The 15,749-nt window shown below is 38.3% G+C and overlaps 1 protein-coding gene across 35 annotated transcripts in view; it reads left to right on the forward strand.

The window, feature by feature from the left end:
* Positions 1–15,749, forward strand: part of RIMS2 (regulating synaptic membrane exocytosis 2) — a 791,243-nt gene that overhangs the window by 435,930 nt on the left and 339,564 nt on the right. For 24 of the 35 annotated variants that reach the window (XM_026663674.1, XM_026663679.1, XM_026663693.1 and 21 more), the window contains one exon: positions 12,572–12,639. In XM_026663674.1, coding sequence (XP_026519459.1) covers positions 12,572–12,639 — 68 coding nt within the window. Of the gene's footprint in view, positions 1–12,571; positions 12,640–12,757; positions 12,967–15,749 lie in introns of all 35 variants that reach the window. The other 11 variants (XM_026663617.1, XM_026663622.1, XM_026663658.1 and 8 more) reach the window with 1 other exon arrangement.

Genomic DNA, 15,749 nt, shown 5'->3' on the forward strand with positions numbered 1-15,749 from the left:
CGCCGCTCTCCCCCCGGCGGCCGGGGGGAGGGCGCGGGGGGGGGAGGGCGGCCAGAGCGCCGGGGGGAGGGCGGCGAGCCCGGCTGTGTCCCCGCTCTCCCCGGCGGCCGGAGCGCCGCGCCGCCCCCCTCCAGGTGCCTGGTGCCTGGAGCCGGCCCTGGTAGGCTTCTGTGTCACTACTAGGAAATGAATTGAAACATCTGTTTTGATATTAACTATATTTTGAGACCTTTTGGTGTATTATGTCTTATTTCCGACTTTATTAAGATTTTAGCAAATGTGGGCTTATTCGAAGTGTTAAATAGAAATCTAAATGAAGAAAAGGAGGAAGAAGGGATAGAAGGAATGTGTGGGGAAGTTGAGAGGCCTTTGTTTATTTCTTCCCTTATAGCCATATATTTCCTCTTGAAGGTAACAAGATAACATTCATATAGTTAGAAAGGACTGTTAGCTCAGAATGCACGAAAAAGAAAATAAACCGTTTAAAGCATCTCAGGGTTCAATTGAAGGTATCGTGGTCTGCAATCAGGCCTTTGTGAGAGTTTAATACAAGTATATATGATTCAAGTGTGAACTATTTCATTGTATCATTACCTTATAACTTCTAAGTAAAAATATCAAAATTTCATATTCAGGGGCCAAAAATCAGACCTGTTAGGCACCACAGCTCCAGTAGTAGAATTAGTCCAACTATGTTATTAGTATAATTCACAACCTGGCCTTAAAATGTTCTTGGTTTTGCATCTGATGTCATATGTTATAAAGGAGACACAGTCCATTCCCTCACTCATTTTGCTGATCCTCTACTATATGGGGCTTTTGACTTTAAGTTTCATTTACATTTGGGGTGCACTGGTTCAGTGTGGTTTAGGATTTTTTTAACTAATTAGCATTCATTTTAACACAGTAAAAACTTGGAACGAGACAAATAGCCAATAGGAGGCTACTGTACATTTGATGTGTATACTCAAACCCTATTAATATTAATATGAGATGTGTGTGTGTGTGTGTTATAGGAAAGTAGGTCCCATGTTTATTTGCATTGGCTCTGACTATTGTAATAGCTTATAATTCATTAATAGGAGAAAAGATTGGTATAGTTTAGCTACAAATGTGCAAGTCAGTTTCAAACTAGGTGAATTTCACTTGCATCCGACTTCAGTAGGCACAAATGACAAAAAGAACAACAGACGCATAGTAGTACTAAGTACTGAGTGCTGGAAAAGGTAGTCTCCAGTTACACTGAGCATCTCAGAGCAAACAGTACAAATGGCTAGCTCAACTGTTGCTATCCAGAATTTTCCTAAAGCTAATTGTTTCTTCCTCAGTTTAATCAGGACTCCACTCTGGGCACAGAAAATTGCTAATAAATATGAGAAGTCAAAGAGGAAAATAAGTGATATGCAACACACACGATCCATTCTCAGCCTCTCAGACCAAATCTAACAGCTCTACAACCCTGCCTCACCCTCTACCATAATTAATGATGAATATATCTCTGTAGTCAAAGAGTCTATGATGCAAGTATGCCCTTAGGGTCCAAAACAGCACTCTTCAATGGGTGCATTATTCTTCATCCTTTCCTGATGCCTGTATCTTTACTGGTAGCCAAGGAGTTCATGCTGGCTAGAGTACAGCTGGTGAATCCCTTCTTTGTCAATTCCAAGTCTTTAAAGACCCATCATTAAAATTTTATTTTTCAATTTTCAGATATGCCCATCACAATTTTCTGGGTACATATAGGGATCCAAATGACGCAAAAATTAAAACTGCACAAAACATTCACTACATTACCTAACATATAAACTTACCCTTCTCAGTCTTTCAGACAAATGTCTGAACAAACAGATTAACTTTGCATCATGTCTTGTTTGTTAATATACTTCCTTACCTTAGATCTTAGTTCCTCCAGTGCTACTAACACATCTGGCTATCCACTTCTTCCACTGATTACAGTTGTTCGCTAATTGTGGTACTTCTTTCCAGGTGTTGCCAACGCATTCAGTGTCCTCTGTCACTATCTTCTGCTGGTTCTTCCTTGGCCTTCCTTGCTTCCTCTTTCCTCCTTTCAATACTCAATGTAATGCTTGCTTAGCATGTTTCCAATCTTCCGTACAGTGTACATGTCCCAAACACCTAAGGCTTCTTTCTTTTATGACATTTTCCAACATGTCCCGCTCTATCTGTTCCTTTCCTCTCACATTTACTGTTTTCTTTCCATGAAATGTGTAATATCTTCCTCAACCATTTTTGATGGGCAGCCTCTAATCTTTTTTTGTTAGCCACTATCATCAGCCACTGTCATAGTTCAGTATTATCAAGTAGGGGTGATAATCCCAAAGCAGAGAACCTCTCACTGAAAATGCTAGTGGCCATCATCTGTGCAAGAGCAGATCAACCAGTTCCAGTTGTCATGACTGTGACTAGGGAGAACCCAAACACACATGTAGAATTGCATGTGAAAGCAAACAGGAAGCCAGTGCAATTCATTGAACATTGGTGTAATGGGCTTCCTTTACCAACCCCAATAATTTGGGCTTCCACATTCTGCACCAACTGAGACTCCAGGTGTCTGGGGTAGCCTCATGAAGAACACTCTATGCATATAAAACTGCAGGAAAGTTTGCATCTGATGGAAATGGTTAATAGCTTTTGGCTGCCAAATCCACCAGGGAGTCAGAACAATCCATCTGAATTTCTCTGTGGACTTTATAAAGATTAGTTAGTTAATTTAGCCTTGCATCACCCCAGGGAGATAGGTAGGTGGGGTATACATAGTAATTTAACATTAATCATATATTCCCATTTCTCAAACATTTCACATGTTTCTCACAAATTTATATGAAAATCCAGTTATGAAGTTTCTTTTCAGCCCTCAAGAAACTAGCTAATTCCAAGTAGATGACATCAGAGAGTTATTAACTTGGGGCGGGGGGGGGGGACTGTGATGTGTAGAAAGTAGTTGCTGAGATAAAGGCTGGATATGGGACTGGGTCTTTGGTGGTCTTCCTTTCTACCAGAAATATCGTTTGACTGCACTCCCAATATTACTTATTTCCCACAGCTTGCAATTCCTGGTCCTTTCCTAGGCCAGGCAGTATTAAGAGGAGGCTGGAATTGCATTAGGTGAAGCCAAGGGCTTGGAAGAACTAGCATGGAAGCCAACCATGAGGAAACTGGGATGGTAGTATAGGTGGCAGGAAAGATGTGTGAGGCTGTGAGCCCAAATATGTGTGTGAGTTCCAAGTGCTAGATGGGGGCAGAAGAGAAAAAGAGTGTGCTCAAGAGAGGAAGAAAAAAAGGAGAAGGAGAAGGCTGGGCCTCCTACATGGGTTGGAGAAGAGAGAAAGAAAGGAAGTACTAAAGACAAATTGTCTTCCATAACTTAGTACTGAACACTAAATGTGTAGTTCCTGAGGAGCTAGCGAACAGGAGCAGCAAACAGAGGACTTTTGCGAGGAAGTTCTCCATGTGAAGGAGGAGTGACTATGTGACTCCTTGAGGTGGGTTTATTGTTTGTTACTTTGTTTGTTTGTTGTGTGCTTGCTGCTTGCTGTATGCCAGCTTTACTGAAGTTTATAGTGTGGTCTGTTGGGGGGGCTGTGTGCTGAAAACATCTGCTCAATGTGCAGCGGCAGTCAAAAAAGCTAACAGAATGTTAGGAACCATTAGGAAAGGGATAGATAATAGGACGGAAAATATCATAATGCCACTATATAAATTCATGGTATGCCCACACCTTGAACACTATGTGCAGTTCTGGTCGCTCCATGTTAAAAAGATATATTAGAATTGGAAAAGATACAGAGAAGGACACCAAAATTTTAGGGGTATGAAACAGCTTCTGTAGGAGAGATTAAAAAGACTGGGATTGTTCAGCTTGGAAAAGAGACGACTAAGGGGAGATATGATAGAGGTCTATAAAATCACGTGTGGAGAAAGTGAATAATGAACTGTTATTTACCCCTTCACAAAACAAGAACCAATGAAGTTCATAGACAGCAGGTTTAAAACAAACAAAAGGACATACTTCTTCACACCATGTACAGTCAACCTGTGCAACTCATTGCCAGGGGATGTTGTGAAGGGCAAAAGTATAACTGGGTTAAAAATAATTAGATAAATTCATGGAGGATAGGTTCATCAATGCGTTTTAGCCGAGATGTTCAGGGATACACCCCATGCTGTACTGTGGGTGTCCCTAAGCCTCTGATTGCCAGATGCTGGGACTGGACTGCAGGGGATGGATCACTTGATAATTGCTCTGTTCTGTTCATTTCCTCTGAAGCATCTGGCATTGACAACTGTCAGAAGACAGGATACTAGGCTAGGTGGACCATTGGCCTGATCGAGTATAGCCATTTTTATGTTCTCCTACTGTGTCTAAAGTTTCAGCAGATTTCCATTTAATCTTTTAGTCTAGACAAGTCATTTGAAAATATGTATAAATCAATCACAAAAAACTTGTAGTTGAACCAAATATAAAGTGGACACGGTAACTTGGTTACCTCATACAAAATGCCTGATTGCCTCCTGTGCCTTCCTGACAATAACTGCTTTTTCTCTTAAAATGAAAAACAAACAGACATAAAACCATACACAATTGTTATTTCTTTCTGTAAAGATACGCCCTTATTGTCCTTACTTTGAAGAAGCCCTCTTCTTTTGAACTCCAGCCCATTGGCTCAAATAACTGTCAACATTCAATTGTGAGTGGACATCCAGTCACACAAAATGTGGTTGCCATATTGATGTGCTTTCCCTCCTTCCCTTTCTCTAATAAAAGCTTTTATCAAAATGTACAAGATTGATGGCTTGCGCTTGGTTGTGGGAATGTGTATGTAAATGTAATTTTTACAAATGTATTTCCTACTGTTTTAACCCTCCTGGGGAAGCACACTTAAGAAAGCAGTTTTATTAGGTCATGTTTGAACTCTGAACAATGATGCAGAGAATCCCTAATTGAAAGAGAGAGCATGGCTAATGTGAACATTCAGGTTAAAACCCTTTTACTGTACTGGAGGGTCATCCTTTAAGGTTGAGCTGAATTAGTAGAGTAGTGTGTGGAAACATTTGGCTTGAGGATAAACTAAGGATCTAATTTACTTATATTTTTCTTCCTCAAGCAACCACCTATTCTTTTTAAATTCATAAAGATTATCAAATGTAAATCAAGACTTTTTTAAATTCTTACCGTGACATGAAAAATCCATCAGAAAACAAAACTCAGAAGTCATAGGTACTGTTGGGTAACCTTTTCATAAACATTTAAACCATCAGTTAACTTCTCTACCCTAGCTCAGAGTTTGCCTGTGTTTTCATTATAAACCTTGTTTTCCAGGGGCTTCTAACAACCATAAAATATTCTTCTTGACAGAAACTTGGCAGTAAATTTTGAGCTTGAGAGAAAATCCATAATTTGTTTGTCTTTTGCTATATTTGATTTAACTTGGTTTGATCATTTTTGATTTGTAGAAGGGCAAACGAGAAAAAGAAGAAGAAGAAAAAGGCTTTGCCAGGTCAGATAGACCTCAATCCTATTTCCCTGAAGTCACTGGAAGTTTTGTCACTGGCTTCAGTGAAAGCAGCTATTGACCCTATTTTTATTTGCACTCCTATAGTTTAAAAACAGCCTCATGTGAAAAGGTAATAATAAGTAAAGCATTTTTTCATTATGGCTGAGATTTTCATAGGAGCCTACTTAAAAGGGAGTTGAGTGCCTAACTTCCTCAGGCTCCTTTGAACATCCCAGCCTGTGTAGACTATTTGATTTTGGGCGCTTAACTGCTGTTCCTTAAGATTTTAGCAGGAATGTACTCTATACTATGCTTGTAGTATAGTATTCGTGCATTTTGGTTAAGCATAGTACATGGTGTGTGTAGACATTAAAGATTATAGCTTTTCACCATTGTGGAGGAATGGGTACTCTGCAGCCTTTCAACTTTAATTGCTTGAGGATTTTGGGGTATCTTCAGGATTTGGAGACCATACCCCACTACTCTTCATAGCCTACTTATGCTCTCCTCCCCTTAGAGAGAAGCACGCATTGAAAATGTATGAGGTGAACTTGTAGAGAAACACTTGTGGAATGACAGTGAGAAAAATCAAGAGACAGTGCTTTTGGGTAGCGTGCTGATTGGAAAGAGATTTGGAACTGTGAGCAGAAAAACTACCTCCTGCTGTTTGATTCCTACTCTGTTCAGGAAAGCAAGACTTCATGTACATTCTTTGTATGTAAATAGGATTGCTTCAAATAAATACCTGATTCCATTCTAATCAATTTCTTCTTCTAATGGAAATAACCCACAAGTACTCCAGAGTTGGCTAACCAGTCGAGCCAAAAGGGTAACAATATATCAGTCATTACTTAATGCCTCACTTGAAGGTCTTCAGATACCACAGTCTGGGTGTGATATACACATCTCAATAGAATATAATATATTGTGGAAATAGCTAATAATTATAATACCTCACTGTTGAAATGTCATTTTGATACAAATCTGCTCTTATAAAAGACTATTAAAATGTATAGCATTCTGTATGAGGAAATTAAACAAGAGTTTTCACCCAGTGAAATATTTTTTTTTCTCAATGGTAGTTTGTTAATGGGCAAACCAAAAAAAGATTGGAGTGTGGTTTGGATAAGAATATTCTGAAAATGAGATGTATCTCCTAGGAGACTATTCCAATGGGCAAACATTGTAGAATCAAACTTTAAAATAAAAAAAATTGGAAGCTTATCTGAATCACATGTCTGAAAATCTTTCCAGAGGATGCTTTCTTTTGAGACTTTCACTACTTTTAGCTTCCTGTTGGGGCGGAAATTTTGTTTTTTCTTTTGCTATTCTAGAAGCTCTAGTTCTGGCCAAACTCAGAGGGGGAAAATATAACATGGGGAATAATACACTGAAACAATTTATAACCTCCAAAACGATTTGGTTTGGTTTCCACTGAAAAGAACATTGGGTAAATCATAGATTGGCTTATTTTTTCCAAACTGATTTCTTCTACTCTTCATGTACATATGTAGCTCATACTGGCATTATTAGGAACTGAACTTGCATATCAATGAGATGATTAACCTCCTCCCCCATTCCCAATCCCGAACTTATTTATTTAAAGTTTGAGTATTACGATAATGATACTAACTAACATTGTATTGTACTTGATAATATACTAGTTCATTTGGGGAATTAGTGTGAAAGCTTGCTATACAGTTTTACATAACAAAAAGTTTGGTACAGAAGCATATAATTTATCTGATAGTCTGACATTTTTCCCTGACTCATTTCTGCTGGGTACTGTACTTAGCAATGAAATGCACTTAGTCTCAGTAATAAAGAGCCTGCTATTAGGGCAGAGACGTTTCTTAGCAAAGACCAGTAATGGTGCTCTCCACTAGTCAGAATTGACAATTGAACATATTTTGTCTTAATATACAAAGATTTGTGATATACAAGTCTTTTCTGTAGGAAGCAAAGAATTATGTATTTTCATGCATTATTCTTAATTTCAAGATTTCACACATCATAAATTATTCATTGCATCTCAAAATACTATGGGTGTACAAGGCAATAAATGTCTCCCATGACAACGGGCAATTATTCTCTTTGTAGGCAGGCCATTTGTCCACTTGTAAGCCAGACAGTCCTGTTTTGGTAAGATTTTTCCTTGTCCAGTACCAGACTTGGTTTTGTCTGGTATCAGAGCACTCTGCTTTGCCCCCACTGCCCTCATCTCACATACATGGTGTGTGTGCGAGGTCATGGCAGCGGGGGGAGGCACGCTCTGCAAAATGGTGTCATCTATGCGGCATGACCTCACATGTACTGTGTGTGCAAGGTCATGCCAGTGGGGCGGGATTGAGGTTGGGGTCGTGCTGTTCTGGCAGTACCTGCCATGTCTTGTATTCTCGGGATGCATTAACAACCACCCGATGGCTATGTAGTCTCCCAGACACTACTAGTGGGGATATTATTAGTTTATTATTAGGACCATTCTGTGCAATGGCAGGACTAGGTAGACCTAAACCATCCCTGACAGGTGTTTGGCCATCCTATTTTTAAAAACCTCCAATGATGGGGATTACACAATCTTTCTTAGAAGCCTATTCCAGATCTTAACTACCTTTATAGTTGGAAAGTTTTTTCTAATATCTAACCTGGCTGCAGATTGAGCCCATTATTTCTTGTCCTACCATCACTGGACACGGAGAACAATTAATCACCGTCCTCTTTATAACAACTTTTTACATATTTGAAGACTGTTATCAGGTCACCTACTGAGTCTTCTTTTCTCATGACTTACTGTGTTCAGTTTACTTACCCTTTCCTCTTAAGTCAGATTTTCTAAACCTTTTTTCATTTTTATTGCTCTTCTCTGGACTCTCTCCAATTTGTCTATATCTTTCCTAAAATGTGGCACCCAGAATTGGATACAGTACTTCAGCTGAGATCTCACCAGTGCCAAATGAAGGAGGACTGATACCTCCTGCGTCTTATATACAAAACCCCTGTTAAAATACCCCAAAATGACATTAGCCTTTTTTCAGCTGTGTCACATTGTTTCAGCAGTACTATCACCTCAGTAGTTTTTCCCCATTTTGTAGTTGTGCATTTGATTTTTCCTTCCTAAGTGAAATGCTTTGCACTTATCTTTATTGAATTTTATCTTGTTGAATTCAGACCAATTCTCCACTTTGTCAAGGTCATTTTGAATTCTAATCCTGCCCTCCGAGGTGCTTGCAATTCCCCTCCTCCCCCAGCTTGGTGTCATTTGCAAATTTTATAAGCATACTCTCCACTCCATTATCCAAGTCATTAATTAAAATATTGAACAGTACTGGACCCAGAGCTGACCCCTGTGGGACTTCACTAGATACATCCTCCCAGTTTGTCAGCGAACCATTGAAACTATTCTTTGAATATGGTCTTTCAACCAGTTGTGTACCCAATTTATAGTAATTTAATCTAGACCACATTTCCCTAGTTTGTTTATAAGAATGTCACTGGGGACTTTGTCAAAAATCTTACTAAAATCAAGGTATATCACGGCTACTGCTTCCCCCCATCCACTAGACTAGTAACCCTATCAAAGAAGGAAATTAGGTTCATTTGGCATGATTGTTCTTGACAAATCCATGTTGGTTATTCCTTATAATCCTATTATCCTCCAGATTCTCTACAAATTGTTTAATAATTTGTTTCAGTATCTTTCCAGGTATCAAAGTCAGGCTAACTGGTCTATGATTCCCCAGGTTGTCTTTGTTCCCCCTTTTAAAGACAGGTACTATGGTTGCTTTTCTCCAGTCTTTTGGGACATCACCCATCCTCTAGGAATTCTCAAAGATAGTTGATAAAGGTTGTGGGAATGCTTCAACTAGTTCCTTAAGTACCCTAGGATGAATTTCATTGGGTCCCACTGACTTGAATACATCTAACTTATCTAAATCTTCTTTAACTTGTTCTTTCACTATTTTGTCTTGCATTCCTTCCCTCTTGTTGTTAACAATAATTGTGTTGAGTATCTAATCACCATTGACCTTTTTAGTGAAGACTGAAGCAAAATAGGCATTAAACACCTCGGCTTTATTGATGTCATCAGCTATTAGCTCTCCTTCCTCACTAAGTAGAGGACTTACATCTACATCTTTCTCTGTTAAAAGAAACTCTTCTTATTGCCTTTTGTGTGCCTTGCTAAGTGTAACTCATTTTATGTCTTTGCCTCTCTGATTTTATTCCTATGTTCTTGAGCTGCTATTTTGTACTCCATAGCAATTTATCCATGTTTCCACTTTTTGGTGGCTTCTTTTTGATTTTCAGGTCATTAAAGAGCTCCTGCTGGAGCCATATTGGTCTTTTACTATTCTTCCTATGATCGATGACCATGGCTTTGAAGAAGTCCTTTCATAGTAGGGTCTAATCCTGTTTTCAGTGAAATCAAGCAAAACTCCTATTGATTTGAATGACAGCAGGCTCAGACCTTTAAATAATAATTATTTAGAATATGTAAACTTCTAGATACTTTCATGAGATTTGTTTTCAACATTAGTTAAGTTTTATGAAATCAAAGGAAACTTCACATGCTAAAATATGTCAACATAACATCAAGGGTCAAGCTTAATGTGCAACTCACCTCTGAATAGTGACTTTAAAAATAGCACCCACATATTCAGTAGTCCTGTTGCTTTAAGTGCAGTTTAACTCTGACCTTAGCCATGGGTCCATCATTAGTATCTCCATAATTTATGTGTTAAACAGAGATTAGCTGGACTTTCAAATTCCAGGTTAAGTCTGTGAGGTTGGCAGTTATATCAGAACCCTCCCCCGCAATCTTTCTTCTTTGTAATCTGAGCAGATATGATTGGGAATCATTGAGGATCTTAAACATGACCAGAAATACAAGTAGAACTGATTAAGACTTTTTTCCAGAGAACCTCAGAATAGTGGGGGATCTTATACACTATATGGACTAAATAATGTATAGACAGAGTTAAGGAGAGATTTTCATATTTTCCCCCTGAATTTTGTCCCATTGGGATCTTAAAACCAACCCTTAACATTATTTCAGTGCCATTTTTATGTACACATAAAGAGGGTTTTTTTTAATTTGAAGAAGTTTGCAGGGCTAAGGTATTGATACTGAAGAGTGTAGATACATTTCAAGTTTCTGTTTTTCCTGCAGTGTTTATTGTATATTAGGGAGCTGCACATTTCATTGCTTGTGCAGGCTGAGCTTGTTGCACATGCCAGATGCTCCTTGCATTCCTCCATTCCACTATATGAGCTCCCTGTGTGCCAGCTTCCCATCCCCTCCTTTTCAGGGTCTCCCTGCCAGGCTCCCCAATCTTTTATCTGCCAGATTCTCTGTGTACTCCCCAACTCCCATAACAGGTTCCCCCATTCTTTCCCTAAACCAGCTGCATTTTATGCACCTCCTTTCCCATTTCTTCCCATGTCCTCTATTCCCCTCCATGACAAGAACTCTGTCTTCCCCATTCCTTCCTCTTGCCAAACCATGAATAAGCTTTGTGTAGGGTAGTTAGTTCTGTGGGGTCTGTATCTGTTCATCCCATATGCAAGATGTGTTGGTCAGCGGATCAGAGTGATATCAGACTCACTACTTATACTCTTCCCTGTCACCTAATGTGAACTATCCCAAATTTCTCTGAGCTGTTTCAATAGCACATATTGAGCCCCCACAGAGCAATGGTCTGAGGTACAAGGCAGATACAGGTGAGGTGTCTTAGGGACCTGTACCATGGATTCCATAACCACATGGGTTCTGTTGCCTATTGGACCCTACACTTGCAGTTAGATGCAGGAGGCAGGAGTTAGCCTTGAATAAGAAAATAAAGATACAATAAAAATTCTCACATATAGTAACATGATATTTATGGTTCTAAAGTATAAGGAAAATGTTATAAGGCCAAAAGACTTAGGCATATTCTACAATTTACAAAACCTAGATAAATGGGGAAATATTTATATAGCACATAGTCATGTATTATCACTCATTTTTATTGACATTAGCATTAATCCTTTGGAACAACTGTTCAAAAGTATGAGTATCGCTCAGTTTATCTAAGAAATCAACTTTCTGGGGGGAGGGATAGCTCAGTGGTTTGCGCATTGGCCTGCTAAACACAGGGTTGTGAGTTCAATTCTTAAGGAGGCCACTTAGGGATCTGGGGCAAAATCAGTAGTTGGTCCTGCTAGTGAAGGCAGGGGGCTGGACTCAATGACCTTTCAAAGTCCCTTCCAGCTCTAGGAGATAGGATATTTCCATTTATTAAAAAAAAAATTAATTACATTTATATTGTATGAAAATATTTTAAGTTTGTTATGTATCAAAATACAGTCCATTGAGTCCATGTTTTGAGATAACAATACAATAGCAATAATTTTGCCCGCATTAATTCATGAATGTTAAATTTTTCTATAAATTTTATGCAAAGTTAATATCAATCAATTCTGAGTATTTCGTACCTTTTATTTTTCTTAATGATCTATCATCTCTTGACAGGTGTTTCAACATTCTGAAGCTTATTACAATAAAGTGAGATATAGAATTTCACTGTTTTGATGTTTTGTTATAGCTGTGTAGAGATAAATCATTATTTTGGTCTGAAAAAGGCAAGAAGGCCCTTCCAACAAGACAAACCCATTATTAGGTCAATACTGACAAAGATGATGCAAGTTACACTTAGTGTTGTCAATGTCCAGAAAGTTTTGAATGTGTACACAATAAGTTGTCGAATCTTTTTGTGATATTTATAGGTATTTTCATAAAAATTTCAAAGAACTGTTAATGGTATAGTCTTTATATGTTACATATATTGAATATACACACACACACACACACACATACACATGCACAGTTTTCCACATTCTGTGTATTCCATTGTTTTAGAGTCTCAACTTTCTCTTGAAAACATTATAGCAAGTGTTACAGACAAAGGTTATGAATCAGGCAGGATAACCACAATTTTTTTAAAGTTTATTATATCTGTGTCTGTCCTTTCTTTCGCTTTTCCTTTACTTGCACTATCTTGTCTGTCTGATTCTCACAGGAGACATGGATTACAACTGGGTGGACCATACGTCTTGGCATAGCAGTGAGGCATCCCCAATGTCTTTGGTGAGACATGTGGAGCCTTACCATTCAGTTTACTTTATCATTTCACTTTTCCTTTGTTTTATTTATACCTTTGCACGTTTTCTTTTTTGTATCCCTTTTTTTTATCCCACACTTGTAGGGGACAGTCAAAGGGGAAAAAGAAAAACTAGTGAGCAGGCAGTTTTGTCGGATTCTAACACCTTATCTGAGAGACAAAAGAAAATGGTGTGCTTTGGCGGCCACTCTTTGGAAGAGGACTTGGAATGGTCTGAGCCTCAAGTTAAAGACTCTGGGGTAGATACGTGTAGTAGCACAACTCTAAATGAGGAGCATAGCCATAGCGAGAAGGTACTGAGATTGTGGAGCCTGCATTTTAAACTTCTCATTTGGTCTTCGTTTGCTCTGTGTCGCTCATTAAAACAGTGCATTTAATAAAAAGACAGGGGAGGGGGGGTTAGAGACAATGTAGCATTTCTTAAGGTGCAGAAAAGAAAAACAAAACCAAAAATTCCTGCTTGCTTTGTCACTTTTACTATTTGGTAGCATAAGAAAAAAATGTTCAGGCACAAAGGAATGTTTGGTCTTATGGTCGCATGATAGTACTTGGTGATGTTACCTTCAACTATAAAGTAATTAACAATGAGGATTCTGTTGGATTGGCTTAATATGATTTCCTGCATATGTGCTCCTGGGGCTAAAATTAAATTAATAGTTTAAATCCCAGGTAAAAAAAAAGGGAGAAAAATTGGTCCATTTGCACAGAAAAGTTGTTTTTCTTTTTTCCCTTTCACTGTCATGTTTGTTCTTTTGTTTTGTTGTCATGCCATTTTTGTGGAGTATTGTGTAGTATTAGAGTCTTTGCCATCTGCTTTGATATTTGTTAGTATTGCCTTTCATTTGGTGGGGATTGTGATAAATCTTTTTAGAGTTATTAGGTTTAATGGGAGGGGAAATGTCCTGTGCCAGTTAATTTTGCATGGAGAGGAGCATGAAACCAGTGGATAGTTGTGAAAAAGTGCTATGATTACACCAAATAAATGATAAGTTTATTTAGAGTTTTACTCAGCATGTTATAATAATATACAGTAATAATATGTATGTGTGTGTGTGTATACACATATATGTGTGTGTGTGTCTGTGTGTGTATACACACACAGACACACACACACTGTAGTGGGATGATGGAATATTCAAACGTAGCTGTGCTGAATATGTTTAATATGTATGAACTATTAGAAATGATAATGTTATTTCAATAAATACTACATCAGAAAGGGGAGTTACTACTTTATACCTTTACATTCAATTTGTCCTTTTGATAATTTTGGAGCACTGAGAATGTAAAGGTGTCTGAAAGGCCTTACATACTCAGAGAGAGGAAAACTGAGATGGTTAGAATGGTGGAAAAGAGAATAAGTCTGAGTCTCAATATATCAGGTTTCAGTTTTGAGTTCTACAGTAGAAACTCAGAGTTACAAACACCAGAGTTAGGAACTGTGGTCAACCACACACCTAATTTGGAACCGGAAGTATGCAATCAAGCAGAAGCAGAGACAAAAAAAAAATCATCAAATACAGTACAGTACTGTTAAACATAAATTACTAAAAAAATAAAGGGAAAGTTTAAAAATAAATTGACAAGGCAAGGAAACTGTTTCTGTGCTTGTTTCATTTAAATTAAGATGGTTAAAAGCAGAATTTTCTTCTTCATTGTAAAGTTTCAAAGCTGTATTAAATTAAATCAGCTGTAAACTTTTGAAAGAACAACTACAACGTTTCATTCAGAGTTACGAAAATTTCAGAAAATTCCATTCCCAAGGAGTTTGTAACTCTGAGGTTCTACTGTACTTCCTATCCAGCATCAGGGTTATTGTGTTAGACTTCAACATCCATTTTTGTTACAACTCAAATGTAATGATCACATATATCATATAATCTAAACATCTATACCTTTCAATCTAGTGTATGCAAAAGAGACAAGATGGGTCAGGTAATATCTTCCACTTCTGTTGGTGGAAGGGACAAACTTCACACAACTCTTCTTCAGGTCTGGAAAATGAAACTAGAGTTTCCAAGCTAAATACAAGGTGGGACAGATTGTTAAGCATAAGGGTTCAGACAAGTTGTAGGAGACCACTTAAAATGAAATGGGCAATTAGCATCTCTGCACTTGTAGAACAAGGGAAGGTTAGTAGGCATCGGGGTGTGTTGCAAGTTGTTGTAATGGGCCATAAAACCAGTGTCTTTGTTAAGGCCATGGTTTTTAGTGTCCAGCGGAGTTATGAATTTAAGTTCATATGAATTCCAGGCTTGCCTTTTGAAGGTGTTACGCAGGTTTACGTGGAGGATGAGGACTGACAGGTCATATATGGAATGATTGCTTTGTGAAAAGTGTTGACCCACTGGTGATAGGGTGTTTTTCTCTTGTATCATTTTCCTGTTTGAGTTCGTTTGATAGTGTAGTAATTGTCTGGTTTTGTTACCCAGGGTTTTCAGAACCCAAAACAGTGGTAACTTTACTGTTTCTCTCCAGAGGATGTCAGGAATAAATCAATGGGTGCACAGCTCATCCATCTGATAAATAATTGGCACGACAGAGTGCTTCCACCTAATCTTTTATAGTTAAATTCAAACAAAGCACATAACCTACAGTAACTCCTAGTGGGTCACCTATTTTCCTAATTTCAGCAAAACTACTCATTATCTCTTATCATCAAAACATTTCACATAACAACAATGTGTCGAAACACTTAAAACCGATGTTGCTATTCACTCACTCTCTTCCATACTTATAATCTGTTAACTTTCTGTCCCATCTTCCATTGTGATAGCAAAGCTGCAAACATGCAGCTGCATGGCCTTGCCTCTCAGGGCCTAAGACTTTCCTAGCTATGTGATGTTTGGTTTTCAGCTTGCAGTAGATGAACATACAGAATTGCTCATTACACTACTGTCCCATCTGGGGTACATGCAGGAATGACAAATTCTTGGGTAACACTCCCCTCCTTGCAGATTGTATATCTTTAATATTAAGATCTGCACACACATACACAATGAGTTCAATGGGTTACTATAGACGCCTAGCATAGGCTCAAAGCCCTCAGCCGAGACCGAGCAATAATCTTCTTGCT

This window comes from Terrapene carolina, unplaced genomic scaffold (assembly GCF_002925995.2).
Source record: "Terrapene carolina triunguis isolate 2854851 unplaced genomic scaffold, T_m_triunguis-2.0 Scaffold58, whole genome shotgun sequence".
In the NCBI taxonomy this organism is placed as follows: domain Eukaryota; kingdom Metazoa; phylum Chordata; order Testudines; family Emydidae; genus Terrapene; species Terrapene triunguis.